Source organism: Cryptotermes secundus, unplaced genomic scaffold (genome assembly GCF_002891405.2).
Source record: "Cryptotermes secundus unplaced genomic scaffold, Csec_1.0 scaffold873, whole genome shotgun sequence".
In the NCBI taxonomy this organism is placed as follows: Eukaryota; Metazoa; Arthropoda; class Insecta; order Blattodea; family Kalotermitidae; genus Cryptotermes; species Cryptotermes secundus.
Window position 1 is genome coordinate 1,444,022 of NW_019739229.1, and position 27,361 is coordinate 1,471,382.

At 41.2% G+C, this 27,361-nt stretch overlaps 1 protein-coding gene and 1 long non-coding RNA gene across 3 annotated transcripts in view; one reads left to right on the forward strand and one right to left on the reverse strand.

Moving 5' to 3' along the window:
- Positions 1-3,691: 3,691 nt before the first annotated feature.
- LOC117282901 overlaps positions 3,692-27,361 on the forward strand; it is a 442,344-nt gene continuing 418,674 nt past the window's right edge. For both annotated transcript variants that reach the window (XR_004513810.1, XR_004513811.1), the window contains exon 1: positions 3,692-3,754. This is a non-coding gene — a long non-coding RNA (uncharacterized LOC117282901). The remainder of the gene's footprint in view (positions 3,755-27,361) is intronic.
- LOC111871796 (hemolymph lipopolysaccharide-binding protein) lies at positions 16,121-23,463 on the reverse strand. Its single transcript, XM_023865141.2, has 5 exons — positions 23,388-23,463; positions 22,096-22,246; positions 18,856-18,976; positions 17,189-17,467; positions 16,121-16,362 (listed from the first exon to the last, which is right to left on the reverse strand). Exons 2-5 carry the CDS (start codon positions 22,240-22,242, stop codon positions 16,208-16,210), a joined length of 702 nt encoding a protein of 233 aa, XP_023720909.1. The 5' UTR covers positions 22,243-22,246; positions 23,388-23,463; the 3' UTR covers positions 16,121-16,207.

The window sequence follows — 27,361 nt, forward strand, 5'->3', positions numbered from 1 at the left end:
TTTTTCCTAAGGTAATCGCCATCTTCCGTTGCTTGAACTTGTCTACTTTTATACAGACGCAGATGCGACGTTTCAGTTACTGTCCACCATCTTGACATTGACACCTGTGCCTCTTGAGCTCATCGTGTCACATATTTGCAAGACGAATGTCTTGACCTGGCTCCAGCATTGTCAAGTTTTCCCTTGGTTAGCATAGCGTCATGTCCAGTTTATTTCTTGTATAAGAAAAACCGTCTGAACGCACTTTGCTCACCAAAGCAAGTATGGTCGACGGAGCTGGGACTCGAACATTAAGATGCCTACGGAAAAACCATCTGTTACATGATTCGTACTCTTATTTTTACAAAAGAATCCTACAGAAAACCACGCTTTTGAAGTGCATTTTTTCATCATTTGAATGCATTGAATGCTGTTAATGAAAACATGGAACACGTATGACTGTCTTACATAAACATAAACAGGACGAAAACTGATAGGTTTTACATTGAGACATGACACTATCTTACGAACTTTTTCGCACCCATGTACGGCATAATGTACGTACAGCTAGCGACATCATATTCTGCTCACAGCCGGGGTACAGCTATCAGCCTTTCAAATTCAACATCTCTCAGCCAAAAAAAAAAAAAAAGTTAAATTTTACATACATAGGCAAAAAATTGAGAAAAATCAGAAGACACGAACATTCAAATAGCTTTCTTCACACAGAATGTAATACAGAACATATTATGACCTTGCTCACAAAATAATTTGACGCTTTGCCAGGCAACGGCTCAGTAATAAATTTAACGCATGCGCGGTGACGTCACGCAACAGTGAATAACTGTGGTTTCTGTGTGGTCTGCGTCACGCAACAACAGAAGTTACGTGGTCCGTGCCGAGAGGATATGGGAGAATGCGTATGTGTAGAGGAATAAATTAATTCAAGAGGGGTTACCAACTAGAAGCATATTAGGGAAGAATGAGAATGGTGATGTGATTGCAGATTCCCACAAATTTATGAAAATATTGAATGTACATAGAATCAGTGATGTTCGGCAGATAAATTTATATACGGCTTATATGGTTACCCGACAGCAAAACAAAAGTGATATTTTAATCAATCAATATTTCTCAGATTGGGTTTATTTCTTACTACTACATGTTTCGGTCCTCATGGGACCATCATCAGGCAGATTTATATAACACAACTAAGGTTATTTGAACTCCCAATATGGATCCATATTTTGGTGCAGCGCGTCCATATTATAAAAGTTATGTCTTCAGTTACAGTAGCGTTAAAGCACAACAGACCACTGTAGGTCGCGGTGCAAGGGCCGAGGAGGCCTACCCCTCATGCATTCATACATACAGTACGGTTACACACAGCTGAGCCTCTAGTACCTAGTCCTAGTTCTTTCGTGTTTTAAATTGTTATTGCAAAATTGATGAAGTATGAATCGCCAGGTAGTGACCAAATTCCGGCAGAACTGATTCAAGCAGGAGGTGAAATATTACTGTCCGAGATCCATAAACTCTTTAATTCTATTTGCAATAAGGAATAATTACTTGATCTATAGAAGGAGTCTATTTTTGTGCCAATTTACAAGAAGGGCTGTAAACTGACGACAGTAATTATTGTTGAATATCAATGTCATTTCATACAAGATTTTATGCAATATCTTTCTCTCAATATTATATCCTTAAGTAGATGAAATTATTAGGGGTCACCAGTGTGGGTATCAACGTAGAAGGTGAACTATTTATCGGAATTTTGCATTCATCAGATACTGAAAAAAAAACAGGTGTACAATGAGACAGTACATCAGCTATTCGTAGACTTCAAGAAAGCCTATGATTCAGTTAGGAGGGAAGTATTGTACAATATTCTGATAGAGTTTGGGATACCCATGAAATTAATGACGCTAATTAAAATGTGTTTAAATGAAACGTTGGAAATTCCCTATATGTAGACATTTGTTTCATACTTTTCTTATTCAAAATGGTCTAAAAGAATGACATGCTTTGTAGCCATTTCTTTTCATCTTCTCTCTGCTTTAGAATATGCCATTAGCAAGGTCCAGAAAGTCCAGGTGGTACTGAAATTAAATGGGACCCATCAATTGCTGGTCAATGCTGTGATGTGAATCTACTAGAAGACAACATATGTACCACAAAGAAAAACACAGGAACTTCACCTGGAGCTAGTAAGGAGGTTGGACTAGAAGTAAACACAGAGAAAAGTTTCATTTGAAAATATGGCATTCAAATATTTTGGAACGATATTAACAAAACAAATTTTAATTCAGGGGGAAATTAAGAGGAGATTGAACTCGGGTAACGCTTGCTAGCATTCAGTCCAGAACCTTTTGTCTTCTCGTCTGCTGTCTAAAAATGTAAAAATCAGAATATAGAGAACTATAATTTTTCATTGGTTCTGTATGGATGTGAAATTTGGTCTCTAATAGTAAGGGTGGAACGTAGACTAAGGGTGTTTGAGAACAGAGTGTTAAGGATGATATTTTAACCAAAGAGAGCTGAAGTGGTTTGAGGTTGGAGAAAATTGCATAATGAGGAAGTTTAGTAACTTGTACTCTTTGACGAGTATGATTAGAATGATCAAGTCCTGAAGGATGAGATGGGTAGAACATATAGCACGAATGTATGCGAAGAGGAATGCATGTAGGGCATTGATGAAAAATCCAGAAGGCATGAGGCCAGTAGGAAGACTGTGATGTTGGTGTGTGGATTATATTACAGTTGATCTTAGAGGGATAGGGTGTGGTGGCATGGACTGGGTTCAACTGGCTCAGGATAGAGAGCATTTGCGGACTCTTGTGAACATGCTGGTTCCATAAAATACAGCTGCAAAATTGACAGCATCTCAAGAATGACTCATATGCATGGAGTTAGTTGGAGTTATGGAAGGCATTATGTCTCTGCAACAAATTAGACGCTTAAATTACGTAGCAATTTCTTCACGAAAGTAACAGGTTGACGAGAGAGAGAGGTCTGTTCTATAACGTCATGTAGTGTCACCCCTGACTTTATCTTGTCTGTAATAGTTGCTAGCGTTCTGCACGATCCAGTTCAGGTTTCATGTATCGCTTTCAAGCAGGCAGAACGCACTTCGAAAACAACTGACAGCTGCTGGGCGCTAGATGGCAGTTGTGTAGCCTCCCGCTTATTTCTTTTGCTGTGCGCGAAGTAAAGCGAGTGCGTCTGCAGAATACGTTGATATTAATAGTGTAATGTGTTTTTGTGCGTTTAAGTTTTATTCATTAGTGTAGTGTTAGGCTAATTTCTCTCCTACAACAGCATTAAAATTGGCAATTTCATTTGTCTATTGCGACGGATGTGGTGTGATATCAGTGGGGTTGCAGTTGCAACGATGCAGGATGCCATGTTGACTCACCAGTAATGCAGTAATGTTTGTGCGGTGTGTCTACCGTACTGTGCGTTAAGGCCAACGAGTCAAATGTGATAGTAGCATCGGGAAAGTTTGTGCCTGTGGTAAAGTAGTTAATTTTGTTCAGTGACGAACGTAATCAAGTGGACATGAGGCAATGTGTTTGTGAAACAGACAGTTCTATCGTACCTTTATTTCTCTGCATTTGATTCTTGCCCATGAAGTTGTTGAGTGATATTCACCGCATGCTGACACATGAAGATTAGTATTCTGAATGTTCCCTTGACGTTGCCCAGACAGAAGATGGGTTCATTTCACTCAGTGACAGAGGCACATCGCAAGCCTTCAAAGGTTCTGGTGGCGTCGGTGAGTAGAAATATCAATTACTAAAGTTGCAGTCAAGAATGTAACGTCAGAAGATAGCCATATAAAGAACACTACTTACATGCCTACGTAGCCGTGTAAAATATGTTACAGTATTTAAGATTTTAGGTTTACACGGCGGTGACTATGAAGAAAGCAGTTTTCTGGGATGTGGCGCCTTGTAGATATTGTGTTAACCGACGTTTCGAAGGACTGTATCGCCTCAATCTTCAGGGTAGAAGAAAAAAAGAAGAAATTCCGCGAGCGAGGAACCAGAGTGAGCAATATCTACACGGCCCCACATCCCAGAAAACTTGCTTTCTTCATGTAACAATATTATTTGTTTAGTGAATTTATCATCGGATAAAAAATGTTATATTTGTTTTTCATGTAACCAGTTTGTTATATGACTTAATTTTTATTATAATCTCTATCACTTTCTATTTATTTACAACTACTAATGTAACCAGTAGACGAAAATCGCTTCATAAAATAGATTGCCATCAGCTCAAATTAAGATATGAGTTGAGTGTTCGGATTTCAGTTTTAAGGATGCGTTACAGAGTTCGGAAAGCCTCCATCTTCGACCTATAAAACGTAGACAATTTTTGTTTAATTGGACTCATTTCTGTCTGTTGCGGCTAATATATTTCCAGAATATTGGTTGATTCAGAAGATAAAGTTACACTGGAGTGTGGAAAAATAGAGTGATAAGTTGAAGGATTTCAGTGAGCTCGGTATCGAAGTATTTAAATTCCTTAAAAACACAGTATTTCTCTTCTGCCTAAGTAACTGACACCTTATTAAGAACGAGCGTGGTGGAGTTAGATACCAGAAAATAGATTTATTATTATTATTATTATTATTATTATTATTATTATTTTAAGGCAGTTGGGTGTTCACTCGGTGGCAGTAGACCTTACGCTGACAGACAAGGAAATAGACTCTGGGAACAGTACAAAACAAAGTACACTCACTCACTCACTTACTCACTCACTCACTCACTCACTCACTCACTCACGGAACTGAGCCCTTCTTGAGAAGCTGCCAATTGTGCAGCTACTCAAGAACTTCCAAGCATTTTATGGAATCCGAAAGTTCATGTGCTTCACTAGTTGCGCTGTAAACATCAACGCGACACTCGATCTCTTCCCACGCTCACCGTAACAGCGGCTCCTGGCTACGCCCCGTGAAGTTCGCTCCGGAAGGCTCTGTGGCATTTCAGATTGCTATACATGGTATTTCACATAGCATGGAGTATGGCCCTGGGCTGGGCCGCGCCATAGCTCAAGCGGTTAGTCGCTGGCTTCCCACAGCGGCGGCCCGGGTTCGATCCCGGGTCTGGTCAAGTGGGATTTGTGGTGGAGAAAGCGGCGCTGGGGCAGGTTTTCTCCTAGTACTTCGGTTTCCCCTGCCAATCTTCATTCCACCAATTGCTCCACAATCACCCTCACCTATCATCTGGGGCTGGTACAATAGGCTAGAAGTAGCCGGAGTACAAGGCACTTAGTCCCTCTCCACTAGCAATTAAAAAAAAGACCCTGGGGTTTAGAGGGACAAGGAATGGGTCATACTCCTTCTATCCAAGCCTACGGCAGGCAACTTTGTGCCTTTTGCACTTGAGACGCCACTACAGTTCGATAGTCAGCGTTGCCAAATAACACTCAATGGATTTTGTTGTGTTTGCAAGTTGTTTAATGTTTATGTCTGTAACATTTTCTAAAACACCGTCGTTCATTATCACCCAAATCTTTTGAAACTGACTCCGTACAAAGCTGTGGCCTCCGTGCCGTGTTATAGCGTGAGATCTGTGAACTTGTAGGCTGAAGTAGGAGGCTATTGTAACGGCTGGTTCTGTGGCTCACGTGGCCCTCTTAAAGCGAACTCCAAGGCTATATCTTGAAACATGTCACGAGCACTTGCATCAAAACTATCATCCGCATTATCATGTGCCCAATATACTCTACGCCATGTGCAGTGTATCAGTGTAACAGCGTTGTTGAATAAATTACAAAAAAATGGGAATTTGATAGAGGGGCTACAGGAACAGATTCGATGAGTATTCTCATTTTTAAGCGGCGTTGGTGTAGCTCAGTCAGTATAGTGAGGGGATACGGGCTTGACAGCAGAGGTACGATTACCTGTGTGGGGCAAGATTTTTCTCTTTTCCACAGCGTCCAAATTGGCTCTGGGGCTCATTCAGCCTCCTGGCCAATGGGTATTCGGGGGTATTTTCCGGGGGTAAACAGCCGGAGCATTAAGCTAACCACTCAACTCCATCTAGAGCTGAGGTCAAGAATGATGGAGGCATATCTCCACTCTTCTAAATATATTCATGGTCTAGTGCTTAATTAATTAGAGGGACAACAACAACAATTTTCATTCATAAGTGAATACAGAACTGGATATGGCATTTACGGGGGCACAGTTCATACTCCTCTTATGGCAGATGCATAACATTACTTTATGTAACTTTAGCCGTTGTGGGAAATAATCCAAAATGCAAAATATGTAATTAGTTAAATCGTTCATATTGTGGCATGTAGACTAGTTGCTAGGCAACGATCGCGAAATAAGCAAAAATATTAGAGCCGTTTCTGAGTAACGGCTTTGTTAGCAAGCATGTTTACACAGCAACAGAGGAAGGATGTTTTCTTTGTGGTCATTGCCGAACTGTTATAAGCAGGACAGTCGGAGCAGTCGTCGTTGTTTTATACCAAGAAATAGACGCAATCTGTTACAGTATTGGCAACTGAGAAAAAGCGGGACCTAACGAGCTAAGTGATAGCAAATAGTAATATATAATGGTTTGTAATTTTTATCGTTTAATATTAATAATCGCGATAATTCTGTACCTTATTAGCATGCGGAATTTTCGTTGTCATTATTGCACGTGTTAATTTTCCTCTTTTCCTTATTTTACTTGTTGATTTCTTAAACTTTAACATGACAATTCAGCCGAGGAATGGAGGAAACGTGAACATTTTAGACAAAGTGCATGAGAAATATTTTCTCTGAATAGAACAAATATCATATAAATAATGTAATAGAAATTCCGTTCCTGCACCGAATAACTAAAACTCAACTCCATCATTTCTTGATCAGGTAGTTGAGAAGGGGGGGGGCAGAACAGCTGCATGTTTCGTGGGCCGAATGAAACTCTGAACTGCGAGACACGGAGTCACTGGACAGATTCTTAGAATTTACCTTTTTCCATTTGAGCATGAAGACACGAGAATTGAACTTGGACCACCGGCTTATCTCACTAAGATTCCCTTTCTATTCTATTATTTTTGTCTAAACAACTACTGCAATGACTTGGATTTCTTATAGTTTTACTCAGTCCCTTTACGTGACTTCCAAGATACCATCTTAAATTAGGTCACGACCTCTTCCTTGATCTTGCCTTCCCATTGATCACTTACAAATTATATCACCATTTAACGCCATACATTCTATGTTGTTGAAAGCTTAGTTAAATATAATAAATGACAAATATTTACATCTTAAAAATTTAATTTAAAATACGTAATATATTTTAGACGTTATTGAATCCATCAGACCGGGATATAGTTGAGTAAATAGGAATTCTGAAGTAAGAAGTTTATCAAAAAGCCATTTATATAGTTTCCATGCTATGCTTGAGACATGTTGCTTCGAAGCATTGATGTTTCTCGTCTGAAATTATTTATTTGAAAAGAAAATGGCCCTTTCTGCGTCATTGATTAACGTTAAATATTTGTGGGATTTACGATATTATATTGTAATGGAATATTGTAATGCCGTACAAATATACCAATAGGAGAAGGTCCGAGCTTGTGTTCCAGTGTTGCATGACACGAGAAGATATTTGTAAGTTTAACTGATGCGTGCAAGGGAGAGCTCTGCTTTCTTCATGTTCACATGGAACTAGAGAAATTCTAATTCCTCGGTCAGGTTTGCTAGTGGCAGAAATTCCAATCCGGTAACTCCCGAATGCCAGGAAAATGGAAACTGTTCAGCTCTATAGGCACTGGGAAAACCACAAAAATTTTTCTGAAATGATTCAAGATCTTCTGGAGGATCAGAATTGGGGGATTTCCCGATCTCGTGGTAGCACAATTTAACTTGTACTTGGGAGTTCTTACAATTATGTACACTGTTATTCATCTGTTTGTTCCTAATTCCAATTTTCCCATAACAATTATAATGTTTCGTGTTAAACAACTGAGTTCATGTACGTCATCCAGTACGCATTTGAGAGTTTCAGTCGCAGGAATGTAAACTATTCTCTTCAAATTCCAGGCAAATTTCATGTTCTTTTTTCAGTCTGTTGGAATATTCGGAAGTTTTGTTACGGTGCTCAATGTAGAGGTAAAATATTCAGATAGAATGCGGGCTCCCAGATTGCAAAGTTTGTTTCCCGTTCTTCAATTGAAATCTTAGTTCTACACTACTCAACTAATGATCTGTTAGGGACGCTATGCGCTACTCACAGCGGAGGCAAGGGTCGATAAATTGGGTAAATAATAGCACGCATTTGTCTGCAGTACGTTGTAATAATTGATAACTGGTAGCTGATACTATAAACAGTAAAAATTGTTGTAACTGAGAAAATACTCATAACTACTAGTCCTATATAACACAAAGATACATTTGTTTTTCCTTTAAGTAATAGAATTCGCAGTGAAGTGGAGAATTTTATCGTACGTAACTTCTGATCTCTATGGCTTCTAAGAACCTTGGCCTCCTTTACAACATACAGCACTTTTATATCATTTTAGCTTGTCTCCACCTCTTCAATTTCAGCTCTCGTAAATCATTGTCTACGTCTTAGTGTTACCTCATTGTACCATTCCAACTTTGATTTAATTTCAGCAGTTCCTTAGCCCCCCTTATTTAACTCTGTATGCTCCAACTACGCCCATAATCCCCTTAATATCTGCTACCGACTCAGGAGTTTTGTATAACTTCTTTATCTGATTATTTATGATTAACCAGACTTCTTGCTGACTTAATGGTCATCCTCAAATTTATCTTCTCCTGTGTATCGGAATATAATCTAACTATCCTTCGACATGGACCCCATTTCACAACATCACAACTGTTTTTAACATTGTATTTTTTTATTGCGAGTGGGGTGGGAGTAAGTCTCTTGTACTGCGGCCACTTCTGGCCTATTGTACCAGCCCCAGATGATATGTGAGGGTGATTGTGGAGCAATTGGTGGAATGAAAATTGGCAGGGGAAACCGAAGTACTCGGAGAAAACCTGCCCCAGCGCCACTTTGTCCACCACAAATCACACTTGACCAGACCCGGGATCGAACCCGGGCCCCCGCGGTGGCGTATTTAATGTTGTCATTGCAGAGCGTATAGTGATATGGGTGCTGCCTGACTTAGGGATGAATGACCACATCCAGACAGCCATGTTGGATGGCGTCAGGCGCCATCTAGGTGGCATAAGATGTGACTATCACTTCGGATGTTCTCATACTTACCAAAGTGGTGTGGGGTTTTGGGGTTAGTGTGCTGAGACGTCACTTGGTGATAAGGTGTCGAAAGGTTCAAAATGGAATTCAGGGCTGCTGTGTTAACATAATCTACTGGTGGGACTGAGGGCATTTAAGGACTGTGCTGGCGTAACGTTAGATAAATATACCACGTGTACAAATTACTTTTAATTCCCTACCACTGCAACAATGAAGTTTGAGACTAAACTTGAATTAGTATATTTGCTCTCAGAGGAATCACTTCGCTCCTACCTGTAGATCGCATTTCATGTCGTGTACAAACCGTTGTCAGAACTCAGTGAAATTGGCTATAGCTTTATTTCAACTTGAAAATCTACAACTCTTAACTGGGACCAAATCTGCAAGAATAATTTCCACATCGCTAAAGCCTTCAGTCAGCACAAAAGCGATAAGTGACTACTCCCTCTGGTAGCTATCGCTGCTCTGTCACCTATCTACATCCGCTATCCTCCTCCAAGACCTGCTGCTATCACGTGATCCAAATATGCCTTGAAGTGATACCTGCTGAGATAGCATTTCTAACTGTGCAAACTATCCAATGTTTAAACATTTGCTTAATGACAGTTAAAAATTATTTTTTAAATTACAAATAAAAAGTAATTCTGTAAGATTTGAGGCTTTCACGGCGGTGACTATGAAGAAAGCAGTCTTCTGGGATTTGGCACCGTGTATATGTGGTGTTAACCGACGTTTCGGAGGAACGTATCGCCTCCATCTTCAGGGTAGAAGGAAAAATATAAGAAATCCGCAAGCGAAGAGACCGTGAGAACCGGTAAAAGCAGACTGGTCCTCCGAACCATCGGTTGAATTTCAAAGGACTCTTCTTAAGCAATGCTGTGTGCACCTCAGTTCTCGCACAGGTTAATACAGGTTTTGTGTGTGCGTCTATCGCTCTTAACGTGTTTCACGCCAAATTCTGTCGTACTGGAGACTTTGAGGTATCATGTTAAATGCTCCAGTAATTCTCTAAAGGACGAATGCGACAAGTACAACCCCATTAAAACAAAACTGCATAAGTGGACTAACACCCAAGAGTGGCCCTCAGCTTTCGTTCAGTTCGGCCTCTACGTATATCGATATAAGAGTGGGTGGCCATTTATCAGTTTCAATCATATTTCGCCAAGTAATTCCTCATAAAAAACACTTACTATCATGTGGGATATTACGTAATGTAGTCTGCCAGAAATTTGCCTTCATTTCGGTGGAAAGCACTGCCCCCTCTTCCTAGTAGAAGAGAAAACAGAGTAAGTTAACTGGCAGACTACACGGCGTCACATCTTATTATACAATAATCGTCATAGTTACCTCTCCAGAAGACTTCAAGACTCGTAGTATTTTATAATTCATTTAACTTTTGATGCCCTGTTACAATTGATTTTATTAGCTGAAAATTATTGACAGTAAGCAATAATTTTCTGAAAAAGAATTGTACATTGAGATTGGAAAATAGGCCAAATTCGATTTCTCTCATAACTTTCTCTATCTCTTATTATTAATCCTTCGGTAATTTGTCATCCGCTAAAGAAAGTAGGACTTGGCGAATTGAAAAGGCAATTTACTGCGACTACGTGACTTGGGAGGAGACAGGGTTTCTCCATCATTCCAGCGTTGTGCCGTTCATATTTCCATCTCGAAAAATTCTGAACATGCGGATGTAATAGAGACCATCCCAAGATATTGTGAAATGTGCACCGTCGCCTTGGATGTACACGTACTTATGATCACAACTGCTTTTGGATTCATGCGACACATGGCCCTCCCAAATAACCATTCCCCTGATCTCGTAATAAAAATGTATTTTGTTTATTATTATTATTGGCTGCCTCTCTGGACTAGTGGTCAGAGCTCCTGGCTACAGATCCAGAATTCCCGGGTTCTATTCCCGGCATCACCAGATTTTTTTAGAAGCAGTGGGTCTGGAACGGGCTCCACTCAGTCTCGTGAGTATAATTGAGAAGTTATTTCAAGGAAATAGCGGTTCCGGGCTTGGAAACCGAAATTAACGGCCGTGGGTATTTATTACGCTGACCACACGACACCCTCTACCCGCTAAAGTTGGCACTAACTTCGCAGACAAGCGGAGGTCGCTCGGTCTGTATAGTTCGTTTGCGGACTAAAATCACATTGCGATTGTTAGACCTGTACACCTCGGTGCTCTACTTATATGAGTGTAAGGACGGGGCAAATTTATTTCTGGCTTAAAATCGGGGGTTGTGGGATAAGGTTGTCAGCCGGGACTCCGAATGTCTTGATTGCGGGTTTCGTGCTTCTCCTCAGTCCCTCTAGCCGAATGTCGAAATAGTACCTTAAGTCACAATTAATTTCTTCCACGTCCGTTTGAATGCATCGTTCCATAATGCAAAATGTTAGCCAACTTCAAATTGTGAAGATATGGAAGTAAATAGAAATGGCAAGAACTCAGAGCCGAGGAAATTAAATCATGAAGAAGATGACCTCAGAATGGCGAGGAGGGTCTATGGCACAGAAATATGATTGCGTAAGAACTTGCAGTAGTTTTGGTGTTGAAGTATACACCTCTGTGTTACAACACATGGCTCATACACGGATGGATGGAAGAAGGGGGGGGGGAAGAAATGTCAGCGAAATAGTACTGTAGTGGTCTATTTCAGAAGACGAGCTGAAAATATATGTAAAGGGAAATTATGATAACTTCTCCTGCTTAGGTTGAAACAGTCTGTTCCTTGGCGTGGATAAGCAGAACACTTTACCACATACTTGGGTACAGTTGTGCTTGAAGCATTAACAAACCGTTACGCAGATACGAATGTGCAGACTCACTGCTTGTCACTGCATGAAGTTTTCATTTTCGCCCTTCACGGGTAGGGCCCTCAGGCTTTTACAGAATTGCAATTCCTTCTAAAGCTAGATATTTGTCAAAGCTCTTTGAACGAAGGATACCACACAGGGTAACACGACGTACAGTAAAGCTAATATGTCCACATACGTGGGAATCACAAAACAGGCCACAAATAGAAGTAAAACAGCTGTAATGGACGTAACAGGATTTCTATATGTATCACTAGGTAGCAGCGCAGTCCAACTTCATCACAGTCTTGCGCATGCGCATGTTCAGAGGCTGGTTTCGGTAGTAAAAAAATATGATTTGTGCTTGAAGAACAGCGCTCTGTTGCACGTTTTCTCTGGGCAAAAGGACTTCATGGAAAGGGTTTTCATAAAGAATTTTTTTTACTGTTGGAAGTTTTTGTAGCGTGAAGCGGTTCACAACTTCTGTGCCGCGGGTTTCGACGTGCTGGTAAAACGATGGGCCAAACGTACCAGTGTTGGTGGAGGATATGTCGAGAAATAAATGCTTTTCCGATGTTCGAATATCACATGTTTTAGGTTTTATATACGTTTGTGACCTAGTTACTGTCTCTTCCTCGTGTAAGTAATCGCCATTTAAAAACTGGACACTAAAACTACAGTGTAAAAAAATGTAAATTTATCCTTGCAACAGGCCATGAAAGCCCATAGGGTTGTGAGACGTCGAGGCTCCCACATTCTCTTTACACAGTCGGCTCAGAGATGGCGTTAAGGTTGTCAGCTTTACGCGCTGACCTCCCTTTGCACCCCTGGTACTCACTTCTGTTAGAGGCTGAGTAGAATTTAGGGCCATAGTGGGACTGCAAGCTTTAGGAAAATTTAAAAGTCCACCTCATCGGGATTGGAACCCGTGCCTCAACCAGCTACATTAACGCGTACCCCAAAACTTCAGTGTAGACATGTGATCCTCGGTATGGCTGTCACGAGGCCAACGGCGTGGAATTGTCCAGTAAATACAACGGCTTTCGTGGATTTCTTCCGGTGCAGTCTTCCGAAAGGAGGGAGAAATGATGTCTGTATTTGCTTATTGCGTCGTTGTGACAAGAGACTCCATCATCTAATAAATTGATATCGTTAGATCCATTAGAACGACAGAAACGTAACTCCTATTACAAAACAGGATAATATTAATATTATATCGTAGGATACTGCTGCACATCACTTATTTATTCCTGTAGTTTTCAGCCGTTTTGTAACCAGCAAATTTTTAAACTTTGAAATCTCTTGCACATCACACTACATGGTGCATTTAACATTGGTCATCTTCACGTGTCTCTAAAATTGCTGATGAAACTGCTGTGCCTCCGTCCGTAAGATCAATATTTTTGGGATATGCCCTCGTCTGTATGCCCATGTGTACAAGATCTCAGAAACTTAAATGACGGACAGAAGCAGAGCAGTTTCATCAGCAACTTTAGAAACACGTGAAGATGACCAGAGGTGGTCGAAACATGTATTGTTATGCAGAAGAGATTTTAAAGTTTTAAAAAGCAAGTTGCATGTGAGACGGCTGATAACTAACAAAAATTAATAGGACAATATGCTGAGTAATCGCATTTACAATGGAACTTCTCTGAGACCGCCATATTCAAAATCCACCCGTTTATATGACCAGTTTTATGTAGCGCGAATTGCGTGTTAAGCGATTTTAGTGGTAATGAAACCACGTATTCAGAGGCCAACCCCATCCCTAACCAGTAACCATGAATTGTCTTTAAAAAGACCCATCTAGAAAGAGAATATCACAAAGGGAAATCCCATTTCCGGCCTCTGGGCTTACCATTATCGTGATGAGCAATTCAGACTACATATCTAGTGACCACGCCTTCCCCCGTTCCCCGTCGAAATATCACCATCGGCCGGGATTTTGTATGTGTTTTTTATTTAGTTATTAAAGCTTAACTGATCTTACCTGTTGCATTTGCTATTCATGTAAGGTAATATTAAGGACAGTATTTTCGTTGAGTACAGTTGTTACATGATGCATAATGTAACACATTTGATCAAAGCATTTGCAGGCAACGGCTCGGTAAATATTTCCCAACATGCAACAGTAGAGGGGAAACTGTTTTTTTTTATATGTGGTCTGCGCAAACAACAATAGAAGGTAGGTTCTCTGTAACCAGTTGCTACGTTACGCAACGATACTTATAACAGAAGAGGTACTTTCTGTGAGGTCCGTGCCAAGGCTTTATAACGAAGTACCAAAATATCAGGCGAGCCAGTTGTCGGTAGGACAGAACAGCGGGAAGTTCTTGAAGAAGAATTTGTGTGTGACTTTACATGTGTTATAATTAATTACACTAATGTTGAGAATGTTATAATTATTTGTAGCTACGACTGGTGACAATCTGATAAATCGACTCACCAGTCCAAACTTGTCTAAAAGTCAATACTACACGTCACAATATGTGTGATGCTTACCCTTGTTCTTACACATCCCCTATTTAGATACCCTCTTTGTAAAAGACCAATTACAGGTGGAATGGTCGGTGGTCTTCGTAGTGAAGCTTCGCTACATAAACTGTTCTGTGTTTCAGTAAAGAAAATCGTACTTTCCTTAAGATTCATGTTTTGATTTTCATTGCCGTTGCATTACATATTGAAGAAGAAAATTTACGTTATGTTCTGAAATTAAACGTTTGCACAGCAAGACATACATTTATTTGAGGCAGTTTGCTACGTATCGGAAGGACGATAGTTCGATTCGCGCTGAGTTCGACTCAGCCTGTAACAGAAATGGGTACCAGGAATGTTCCTGGCGCTTAAGGCTGACAGCTTTACCGCCGTCTATGAGCCGATTGTCTAGATAATATGGGAGCATCGACGTCTCACAACCCTATTTGCCTCCACTGTCTGTTACAGGGTTAATTTTACCTTTACAATTTCGTGCTTCATCCCATTATAAACAACGACGAAACGTACAAAGGCCTTTTTCTGGACACGAATTTTTCTGAAAACTTTATTTGGAAAAAAAATATATATATATATTCTGACACCAGTTTATATGCAAGAGAAGAATTGAATTAAGCCATTGCTTTGAAAATATTCGATTTGTGTCTGGTGGGAACCCATCGCAATAGAAGCTCTGGTAGCCTTTAATGGTGTTAGTGTGAAAATTGCTTCAAGGACTTTTGCTCCGAAAATTGGCTTGACTCCTCACTCTTCATATAGTGAAGATAGACCTTAAGATATGTATAAAATAGAAATATAGAAATAATAGAAATATTTGATAACATTTCAGAATAAATATCCCATTTTCTAGTAGGAATTTGTATTTTTTGTTTATTTTTGACGCGAAGAGCATTCCGCCAATGCCACACGCGTACTCAATCGTCACTTATCACGCATTCTTTATATGTATTGACGTCATCGTCTGCGCTATGCGTCGTTTTTCATTTTGCTGACGAGCAGGAGTTCGAAAGAAAATATGACCCAGGAATTACGAAATGTTATATCTCGCATATCAGCGTGTATTACGAGATGTTTACATTTCGCCAAACTCATATCCGGCTGCTCAGTCCTGATTTTACTCCCTCTCGAACGATAGCAAGCCGAGTGGCACCATTCTCTGCATCTTGTTACCGACAGTCGCACATCCGTGAGAAATATCTCACACGGCCAATATTGAAACAGTAGGAACTGCGATTTTTTCGGACTATATTTTTTCACAAAATATAATTTTGCCTGTGCTTCTGTATTGGCGTGAAACTTGGCCTCTGACATTAAGGGAGGAACATACACTGAGGGTCTTCAAGAACAGGGTGCTGAGGAGAATATTTGGACCGAAGAGAGACGAAGTGACTAGAGATCGGAGAAAACTGCATAATGAGGAACTTCACAGCATGCACTTTTCTCCAAGTATAATTAGAATGATCAAGTCCTGGAGGATGAGATGGACAGGGCATGTAGCACGTATGGGGAGAGGAGGAATGTATATAGGATATTGGTGAGAAAGCCAGAAAGAAAGGGACCACTAGGAAGACCTAGACGTTGACGTTACAAAACGAGCACTAGATAAGGAAAACTATAATTGTTCCTAGTGGTAATTGTTTGCTGTTTTAATATCATAAAATAAGAAATTGCTGAGACCCGGGTGCTCAATTTTGGAATTCACAGATGAACGGTAAATGACGGTTGCAGAAATAATTTCCTAGCAACGTGTTGCGGTTGATGACGCCACAGTTCTCAGCAGTACCTCCGTTCGGCTCTCCTAAAAACCACTTGTCGTAACCTGCGGCACTGAGCGACTGATCTGCAAGTAGAACACCACACTAACTAAACCACTATTTAATATTTTTTTCCCCCTTGGTACTACAGCCCCAGTGGGCCTACGCCTACCTCCATGAACTTCTCCGTTCACTTCGGCTTTTCTAGATCTTACACATTCGGTAGGATTCCTTGGGCGTGTGATCAGCTCGTCGCAAGGTCTCTACCTGTACACAAACACAGAAAAACGCACACACACAAACTAAACATCCGTGCCCTGAGTGGGATTCGAACCCACGATCACGGTTTCCAAGCGAGCGAAGACAGTACATCCCTTAGACCGCTCGGCTACCGTGACCGGCACACTGCGTCTTACTGAAGTACTGTTCTTGTTGGCATTTCCGCCCAAAATTACGCACAAAGCTGCATAGCATCTTTTCTAATGTTTTGTGTAAAATTTTCAAACTTCCTTGCCATTGGCGTTTAATGCTGAAACATATATTATGTTTGAGATATATAACTGTATCCCACACTTCGTACCCAGTATTTCCACTCACTTCACAAATACACGACTGAGCATTACAGCTCTTACACCAGCAAAGTAGCTTATAGAATTGTAGATTCTGATTACTATAAAAAATATATGATTTCAGTTTTACTGAATGATTTGGTACACTTCTCTTTATCCAACTTTGTTTGAAGAGCAGATCACTGATATGTCAGGTATTCATGAGGACAAAGTTTGCCTTTGATTGCTAGGCTGCCTCGTATTCTTGCTCAAGCAATCTGTGGGAAATTCTCATCTGTGAGAAAGTCTGACCACAAATAATGTAGAGTTCTGTATAAGCTATTGGTAGAATTCGGGTACTCACTGTATATCGTAACATATATTCCCTCCTCGTATAGGTCGTGGGTTCCTATGAAGGCCCAATCCGATTTGGAATTCCAGAGACTCGTTATGAATCTTGCCTCAGCCTCAGAGTTCACAACGGCAAGGTGTGCCCCTTCCTTCTGGCAGATATCGCGTGCTGGCACCCATGAATTTTCTGCTGCGTAAACCTTGAAGTAGTCGGACTCTGAAAACTTTCTGTAACCTTCTGGTACGGGTTTCGGAGCCTCTGGCGTAACAACGGCAGTTCCTACAGGAGGAACTGCAATAGAACAGTGCAGTCAGGTGTCTTCGATTTTTAGTCTATCTTCTTTAATTTTCAAAGTGATATATATACCGGGGCACGCGGTAGCGTAGTTGGTTGAGGCACTATGCTACAAGCCGGAAGGTCGCGGGTTCAAGTCCCGATGAGGTCACTGAATTTTTTCAATTGACCTAATCCTTCCGACCTCACTATGGTCCTGGGGTCGACTCAGCCTCTAACAGAAATGAGTAAAAAGAAAAAGTAAAGCTATCCCTGTACCAGGCCGTGAAGGCCCATAGGGTTGTGAGACGTTGAGGGTCCCACATTATCTAGACAGTCGGCTCAAAGATGGCAGTAAAGTTGTCAGCCTTATACGCCGCCGCCTTTTAGCCCAAGGAAGATTCCCTGTACTCATTTCTGTTAGAGGCTGAGTCGACCCGAGGGTTATGGTGCGGCTGGAAAGATTAGGTCAATTGAAAAATCCAGTGACTTCATCGGGAATCAAACACTCGACCTTCCGACTTATAGCATAATGCCTCAACCAGCTACGCTACCGCGTGCCCTGCCTGGTTAGGTTGAAGTAACCAGTGAAAACGCATATCCAGAAGAAAACTGTGTCCCTGTTGAATCTGGAACTAAGGATGTATTGCATTGATGCCTACGGCATTACTACTGTACAAACCTGCTCGGGTCTGATCTGCTGAGAAGGTACAGGAAATTGTCTTTGCTTCAAATAAGTCGGGTATCTGCTCATAAAAATTACCATCAAATTTCATAACATGTACAGTTCTCTTGGCGTCTTGTATGTTTCTATAAACAAAATGTGTGAATTATGTTTTCGAATATTATCCATCGTCTTGTTTTCATCTAAAAACCATCCTGTTTATTTTTCAAAACACAATGTTTCGAAGACTGGATTCTGTCTTCGTCTTCAGGTAAAACCTACTCAGTTGGGCCCAATCGATAGAGCTAGTCCCTATCTCCGGACACCTGTGCCAGCTCCAAATCAAACACAGCACAAACCATTGTGTGAATGTATCAGGTGGTCAATAAATCCAATCCTCCAATACAAATCCGGTCTCTAATTCAAACCTAAAAGTGACAATAATTTATTTTCTCCTGCGACAAGATATAAACAGGCATATGCCTCGAATTTTCAACGTAAAATTTACTAAATTTACTTCTTAAATCCATTTTTGTTTACAATGTTTGATGGCACTTGCAACTGCGTATCTGCCTTTCCAAATGTGAGTGATCATTGTATTCGAGAAAGATTAATACGATCAGCTGTTAATTATAATATTCGACTACTACAACTACTAATGTTAATACTGTGCTACAAAACTGAATTCGCAAGTTTGCATATTTTGCATGCGTTTCGACCGCATGCTGGCGAACTGACGTACCTGTGACCGTAGCGACAATGAGGATGGTGTCGGAACCATTGTACTGAGGAGTAACTCTGTGGTCGATGTCAACCTCCCACTCGGCTGAATCTTGCTCTGTCGCTCTGTGTTCCAGCTGCACCTGAAGGCACGAGTAAGAGAAACCTCACATGCCTCTACAGCGTCGCGCACTGTCCAGTACTGTTGCAATAGGCGTCAAAGCCGTAGCCTTCCTGTCGGATGGTAGGCGTGTTGCAGGATTTCTGTACTAACCTTCAAATCTACATTCGGTGAACCTTTTCAAGCCAGTTGTTTGTGGATATAGTGGCTGATCCGAAAATATAATTTTGAATTCTTCCAAAATTTCTTAATATTGTGGCTTATTCGCTGGAAGAAAAAAAAATTGTGGAGTCATAAGAGCCGGAAATTACTTGGCAGCTGTCCTTAAACAACAACAGGCTGTTTTCTACGCGGTCCCTATCGGGATATTACAAGCATGACCAGGCAGCTGTTGCAGTTAGTGAGTCAGTCAGAGGACTTCTGGAGCTCTGTTATTGTTAGATGATGCTATGAGAAGCTGGTAGCTAAGGCCGGGGATAGTTCGGCAATTCGGAGGAAGGGGAAAGCTCGCCGTTGGAAGCCGCTACGTCTAGTGAATACTCTAGAAATTCTAGTGTGTCCTATAGTGATTTTTGAAATGTAGGACTGTTTCTCTATAGCGGTCCGTGCCGAGATATTATAAGCAGGGCAAGTTAAGAGTTGTAGTCGTGAGTAGCTGAGGCCAGGGACGTTTGGGAACCCAGAGAAAGGGGACGTTCGCTGTTGGAAGTCGCTACCAAGCAACGGCTAGTGAAGACGTGAATGTTGACATGAGTATGCGTGTGTAATAGTGAAATGTGAAGCGTAGTCACGCACTGTATCAACGCAGTCCAGTAAGTCCGCTCAACACTCTGAAACCCCGTCTATAATCACTAGGATCTTGACCAAACAAAATCCATGCTTCTAAACGAGGCACTTTGCGCTGCGCGCACGAAGTTAGAAATCGAAGTTACTCCGCGCAGCAGTACCTTGCTTGAAGAGATAATGGTAGCTCAGTGACTCATTAAATTCCCTGCCTTTAAGGATTTTGAAGACACGTGATGACAGGAGGGCGGGACTTTTGCTTCTCTTGACTTAGATGAATGTCATCTATCATGCATTTTAATATTGTAAACTAAGCTGTTGTTAATTTATTCTCAACTTAATAATAATATATAATTACATACTGCAGCCGGGAGAGCTCAGTAGGTGTAACAGCAGACTTTAGGATGGACAGCCAGAGTTCGTTTCTCGGCAAGGGGCCTACCCAGCCTATCTTACAGGTACCGAAGGTCCTTTCACCTTAGATAAAGCGGCCGGGGCGTGAAGGTGACCACTCGCCTCAATCCAGTGCCGAGGTAAAAAATTATGGAGCTATACATCCACTCCCCCATACGTCTTTATGGCGTGAGAATGAATTAAGCGTAAGGACAGTTTTACCTTTACTTTTGCATTTCAATTTCGTTACGTGGCTGTTGAATATATTAACTCTTCATTTTTAAAAACCCACAATTAACAAACTTTCGCTCTTTCCCACTTGAAGATTTTTGAAGTGAGCAGAAGACGAGGAAGAAGACGTAAGAAGATGCTGGATGACCTTGGGGACAGAAGAGGATATTTTCATTTGAAGGAGAAAGCTCTAGATCGCATCAAATGGAGGAACTGTTTTGGAAGAGACTGTGGACCTGTCGTCTTGGCAGATTACAGATGAATGAATGATCTTAACAAATGTGCCTTCTCCGAACCAAAACTCAGAACCCCCAAAGACACATTTTACTACGCACCAGTACTGATCTTGCGGTACCGCTTTATTTGCTGTTAATGTTTGTTCGTTCATATGCCGTGTGTTTATTTTAATTATCGAGCCGACGGTTCTTTTCATATTACCGCACGTACAACATAATAAATAAATAAATAAATACCTACATGCGTGTGTGTGTGTGTGTAGTATACGCACTTTCCTTTCATCGCTGTCACTTCATATTCTTCGGATCCTATCACTATTAACACTACGCAGTTAGCTCGATTGAAAGAATTGTGTTTCGAACGCTCCGTAAAGATAACATCAAAGAAGGTAGAGAATATTTTGCTGCAAATGCAAGAGCAAGATTTGCGTTAGCTTCTATTACGCAATAATACTGTGACTTTAGTATGACAATAGGCGAGTTTTGGATTGATGGCTGGATTTATTGCACACTTTGATAAAGCACTTTACAGTTCACTGTTACACACACACACAAACACTAGTGTTCACAATTGCGTCCTGGTTGCCGTTGCTTGGTAGCGGCTTTCAACGACGGACATTCACCTTCCTCAGGGTTCCCGAAATGTCTCTGGCCTCAACTACCAGTTTCTAAGAGCAGAAGGTGAGAACAGCTGAAGTCCAGCGCTTACCTAATTAACTCACTCAATGACTGATTGAATTCAACTCTGTCCTGCTTACTATATCCCAACACGGAACGCACAGAAAACACCGTTCTTCTGCTACTGTTTAATTGTTGCAGTGCGGTTGCATTACGCATTCCAGCGTTGCGTGGGCAGCCATCGACACGGACCGAGCAGAAAACACGTTCCTCTGTTGCTGTTTACGGGCCATGGCCTAGTTTCGGCCGTTGTCTAGTTGGTTGTTTTGCGGTCGGTGCCTAGCAGCGGGTCTACATTCCACAATACGTTTCCGGGATGTTACACTCAGAAGCTGCCAGGGCGACGTCAGCTTGGCTACTCCAGCACTGTATATAGTTTAAGTTAAACATTTCTCAGTGTATGTCTGTGTTAATAACTGCATATTCGCTTGGGTATCTCCGTGTGTGGAAGATCTGTACTTCATTTGGAATGTTTATGGAATGCATGTAAACAGACAAGACGCAAGTGGAAGGACGAGTTACAAACACAGTTCACAACGCGTCGAATGTGTCCTGGTTACTAACGATGCAGTGAAGAGAGGCACTTTGTGTGTGTTGTGCGAAGGGTATTCCCAGTTTATTAGCCAATGAGAAGCGAACACGCTGTCGCCTATAGCCTATGTTGTGTTTACATGAACTCAGTTGACTTCCGAACAGAACGTAATGACAGAGGAAGGATAGAACTCGAAGGACGTTTAATTTCACTTTCAAGCCTAGAATTCGTTATCCCCCTTAACACAAGAAGCCGATATCAGACCAGAATATGGTTCTGTTTGCTGACCTGAGCCTTCCAGTGGCCTGTCTTGTTGCGGTAGCTGGTGAGGGAAAACTTCATGGCGGAGGGGGGCTCTGCGCACTTGAACTCGGCTGCACCGCTGCTGGAGCCCGCCGCGCTCAGGAGACATAACCACAGAACCACGGTTTTCATGGCGCTGAAAACACAGTAACATCCGCAGAAGTTCTGAGGTTGCCATGGAGGTGATTGTTCAGATTGTGAGACCTTCTGGGTTGTGAATTAGTAAAGCCTCGTATGTGGATATAAATGATTGAGAGAAATGTGCTACTTCGAACTTCACAGCCGAAACATGAACAATAGAACCTAAATAGTGTAACCCACTCATGAGGAACTAGTAATTCTAATAAACCGGAACATTCTTGTATGTCCTCACATCTGTAAAGTGGTAACGCAATTTAATTGCCATGCATATCTCTCAGCTTCTTTCACCACTGAGCACTTCTGCCAAATAAAATAGTAAAAAATTTATTTCTATAGTCTGCGAGTATTACATTCCATATAATATCCCGCCAGATACTGGTTATAATAGTATGATCGTCCTTGTTTACATGTTTATTCAGTCATAAAATTTAGCACTTCAGAAACTAGGAGTGCAGTGTTAACATATCAAGCATATCATGTTCACCAGTAAGTTTAAACTTATATATTGAACACTCTTATCTACGAAACGTTTCGCTCTGGGGTATCAGCATTTGACTATTTAGGATATCGTGTTGGTTTGCATTAAAACGTACACTAATTGTATATAAGATTTTTATACATCGTCTTCTTGTTCTTGCACTTCTCAGCAAGTTTATAAAAGTCAATAGATGAGCAACCGCAAGTTGGAGGTGACGTCACCAATTTTCAACTCTGTAAGGCTCACACCCCCTCGATAATAGTTCGAAATTCGGTTGGTACATGCACATAGAACGAAACTGTACAAGAGACATCTATTACACTGAAGAAAGCAGGCTCAGACAATATGGGGAAAGAATCAATGGAGAAACAGAAGCCTGTGAGAAATATGCTGGGAAGTTTAACGTTGAAATACATGGTACAAGTAATTACCAATTTAATGGAAAAATTGTGTAGGTTTGTAAATCGTGTAAGCTGAAACACACCGACTTAAACGTTTTGTTAATTCGGGGAGACATTTTAAATCCAAACGCTGGTAAACAATTAAATTCGGAGATGTATATGATTCACAACAAGATTTCAGCAGGAGTTGAACAATCATGGTACAGAAAGAATAAAGATACTAACAAGTTGTTGTTAATATAATATTCAGTGCTTACCAGAGCTGAGTCTAGCGGTGTGGAATATAAGAACATGGAGAGCAATCTTATAAGGCCAAGATTATATACTCTTTGCCAGGTCAGAGGAATTTGGTGTGGCTGCCAAAACAAAAAATAGATGTTGCTACGACTAGTTTGCATATCTATAATACTCTAAAAATAACAAATTCTTCAGTTACACAGTTGGAGCCGGGATGGCTGATTCTGTATGATGACTATGAAACATGTTGAATTTGGGGAACCGGTTTCAAACCACCGTGGAGAAATTTTAAATATAGCTTCTCCACAGTGTCCATACCGGGCACGTTGTTCACTTGTCTTGCTGTTCAGTGGGTAACGGGATTTCAAGCATCCGGGGTCAGAAGTGGCCATTTTTCTTTGTCTTGTGGTGAGGTTGAACAGAAAAGGAGCTATACTTGCACATTCTCTTTCGTCTTCACGCTAATTTGCTTAATCAAGCACAACAACTTTGCCTTCTAAGTACTATTTCTGTTCTCTGAGTCCTAAGACACACGGGAATTGGCCGCGCCATAGCTGAAGCGGATAATCACTGGCTTCCCACCGGGGGGCCCGGGTTCAATCCCGGGTCTGGTCAAGTGGGATTTGTGGTGGACAAAGTGGCGCCGGGGCAGGTTTTCTCCGAGTACTTCGGTTTACCCTGCCAATCTTCATTCCACCAATTGCTTCACAATCACCCTCACCTATCATCTGGGGCTGGTACAAGTACAGGGGCCTTAGTCCCACCCCACTAGCAATAAAAAAAAATTACACGGGAACTGAGCCATGCACTTTAAATTCGCCGAATATTCGTGTTATTTTGCGTAAAAAAGTAAAGTTGTCCCTGTGCTTAACTAAATAAGCAATACGCCTTGAAGACATGGGGGGTGGTTGTGTAGAACCAGATTTACTTGACTTCGGCATTAGTTGGAGTTGAGAGGTCAGCTTCACTCCTGCCGCTTTACCCCCGGGGAAAATACTGGTACGTATTGGATAGGAGGTTGGGTGAGCCTCAGAGCTGGTTTGGGCGAACTGGAGAAGAGAAGATTCTTTACCCTACCGGGACTCGAACTCTGCCCCTCTTTTGTCCAGCCCGTAGCCAGTAGCTATACCGACTACGCTTTCTCATGCGTGAAATATGAGACTACAGTGCCATAAAATAGGCCACGATTTCCTCCGATTCGTTACTCGCATACGTTGTCCTTGCAGCGAAACTCAAGAGCGTGAAGGTAAATAAGGAAGAAGGCAGTCTTCTGGGATTTGGCACCGTGTATAAGTGGTGTTAACCGACGTTTCGGAGGAACGTATCGCCTCCTTCTTCAGGGTAGNTCACCGCCGTGAAAGCCTCAAATCTTACGTAAATAAGGAAAGCGGAGTTAAAAAATTATTTTGAAAAATTTTGCCAGGAATGGAAGAAAACGGAGAAAATTATGAAGATACTCGTGCATGCATGCATGGCCATACATGCCATAAGCATCCATCAAGAAATCCAAGTTCCGAAAGCTGTTTTTGCGTCCTGGAGTCAAATGCAACAGTTATCTTGTTCTGAAAGGATTCAAAAGTACAGGGTCTCATCCTTGCATCCATAAACATATGTTAGATGATGAGTTCCTTCCCTCTACCGAGTTCATGAAGGACGATCCAGAAATTGATATCTATATTTGAACGATTCTGAATCGAACAGCAAAGGTAATACTGGCTTCCTGAAGTCCGTCCTGTCCCCACCGCGTCTATTGGTGCACGGAAATTGTCTGTGGAATCTTCACCCCAAAAGTCATCATACCAAGTCCGGATAAACATCCTAGAAAGAGAGCAAGAAACCAAGACGTAACAGTTTAATATCTTACAGCAATTCTATGGAAGCTGCTGGAAAAAAACAAAAATCTGGAAGACTACAAAGAAAGCAAAGGGAGCCCGACAGTGAGACTGAAAGTTTAAGAGAACTTGCGGTATGGTTTCTGTGATTTAAAGCTCTTTGGCAAAAGTCTGTTTAAACGGAGAAAGGATTAAGTGTCAAAAGTTTAAAGTGGGGCATTATGAAATTTGTATAAATGCTCAGGGTGGGAAAAGATTTATCCATGGAAACTTTATGCAAACGTTTGTCGAAAATGACTGACTGAAATAGTCCCTTCAGTGTTCAGAATAGCCCCGTATTTTTTTGTTTAATTATTTGTGACTTTCACAACTCTTCTTGCTTTATTTTTAATGTTTGCATCCTGTTACTGTAGTATAACTAATAATACAGATTCCAGACCAGTCTGCTTTTACCGGTTCTCACGGTCTCTTCACTTGCGGATTTCTTATATTTTTCCTTCTACCCTGAAGATGGAGGCGATACGTTCCTCCGAAACGTCGGTTAACACCACATATACACGGTGCCAAATCCCAGAAGACTGCTTTCTTCATAGTCACCGCCGTGAAAGCTTCAAATCTTACAAAGCCTCAAATCTTAAAATAACTACTTTCTATGTATATTTATATTCTGAGAGATGTTGATTTAAATAAAATACATATATCAAACTAAAATTTTAAAATTAAAAATTAAATAATTAAAAATGATTTGATTAATTTTTAAAATTGATTTAAAAGTGTCGTATGCTGTATTCACTTTAGTGCCTGTTGCTGTAGTAGACCACGCATCTTTTCGTCTGATTGTTCTATTACTGGCTAGCTTCTTTGTGTTAACCGTTTCATTAGCACGAATTTATCTTCTTTCTTATTACCAGGGTATTGATTGTTACTGTTGTTCTTTTGTGCTGTTTATGTGGTATGCTTTGATATGTGGTGTATAGAGCCATTAACCAATCCATATCCCATCTATAGCCACACATAAACGCGACGCTATAAATGTCAGTGAGTAAGTTTGTTCTTCGTGAAGAACCCCTGAAAATGGGAATATGTTTTGATGGAATCGTAACTTACTGGAGCTCAGTCTATGAAGATCAAAAATTCTGTTAGCGAGTAAGGTTCTTGGTGGCTGTAGGTCAGCCATTCAACTGGAAAAAGAAATCCAATTAAATATATGTGGGTTGGCGACAGATTGTTAACTTGAAGCCCTATAAGACACCGCACAGGACCGCTTTCCAGTGTAGGATGTTTCATTGTAACCATCCCCGAAAATATTTCACTCTAACATTTCATGTCTTCCTGGGGCGCTTGAAACACTGTTGCCTCTCCCAGACTGTCTGAACGTAAGACACAGGAATTCCAACGAGAATTTCCAGAATGTTGACAGAAGGGTACACAGAGTACTGAAGATATGGTAATACTGTATTTTAGCGTCATATTATATGTAGAACATGTATAAAATTTGAAGCAAGAACGATGTATTTGAATAATTAATGCCTAATTTCTTTGCCAGCTTTAAGCGCGCTCACAGCTCTGCGGAGCGACCATTAAATTCGGTCTGTTTGTCCGACTATACGTATGCATAAAGCGACTTCGATAATCACTGAATGTATTTAAACTAAATTCATACTTGGTACTTTCAGTAGGTCCTGGACGGCTCGGTCGGCGTAGACATTAGACCACGGGTTGGACGACCAAACAATTGGGGTTTTATTCCTGATTTTTTCTCTCTTCCATAATGTCCAAACTGGTTCTGCGACCCACCCTGCCCTCTGCACAGTTCTTATTGGGGCTCTTTCCCCTTAGGTAGAGATTGGTGGAGCTATAACTTCACTCCCCCACACGTCTTCAGGGAGTATTGCTTAATTAAATAATTCCAGGAAAAACTGTACCCTTTAATTAGGGGGCACGCGGTAGCGTAGTTGGTTGAGGGGCTATGCTACAAGCCGGAAGGTCGCGGGTTCAAGTCCCGATGAGGTCATTGAATTTTTTTCATTTGACCTAATCCTTCCAGCCGCACTATGGCCCTGGGATCGACTCAGCCTCTAACAGAAATGAGTACCAGGAATTAATTAAATAATTTTCCTGGGGAGTAAAGAGNGTCCAAACTGGTTCTGCGACCCACCCTG

Excerpts from the sequence above, each read along its gene's own strand:
- LOC111871796 (XM_023865141.2), bottom strand. The coding sequence starts at position 22,242 with ATGAAAACCGTGGTTCTGTGGTTATGTCTCCTGAGCGCGGCGGGCTCC. Across the intron at positions 18,977-22,095 it reads CAGGCCACTGGAAGGCTCAG|GTGCAGCTGGAACACAGAGC; the intron begins GTCAGCAAACAG and ends TCGTGCCTTCAG. Across the intron at positions 16,363-17,188 it reads AATATATGTTACGATATACA|ATCAGTCGCTCAGTGCCGCA; the intron begins GTGAGTACCCGA and ends TTCTACTTGCAG.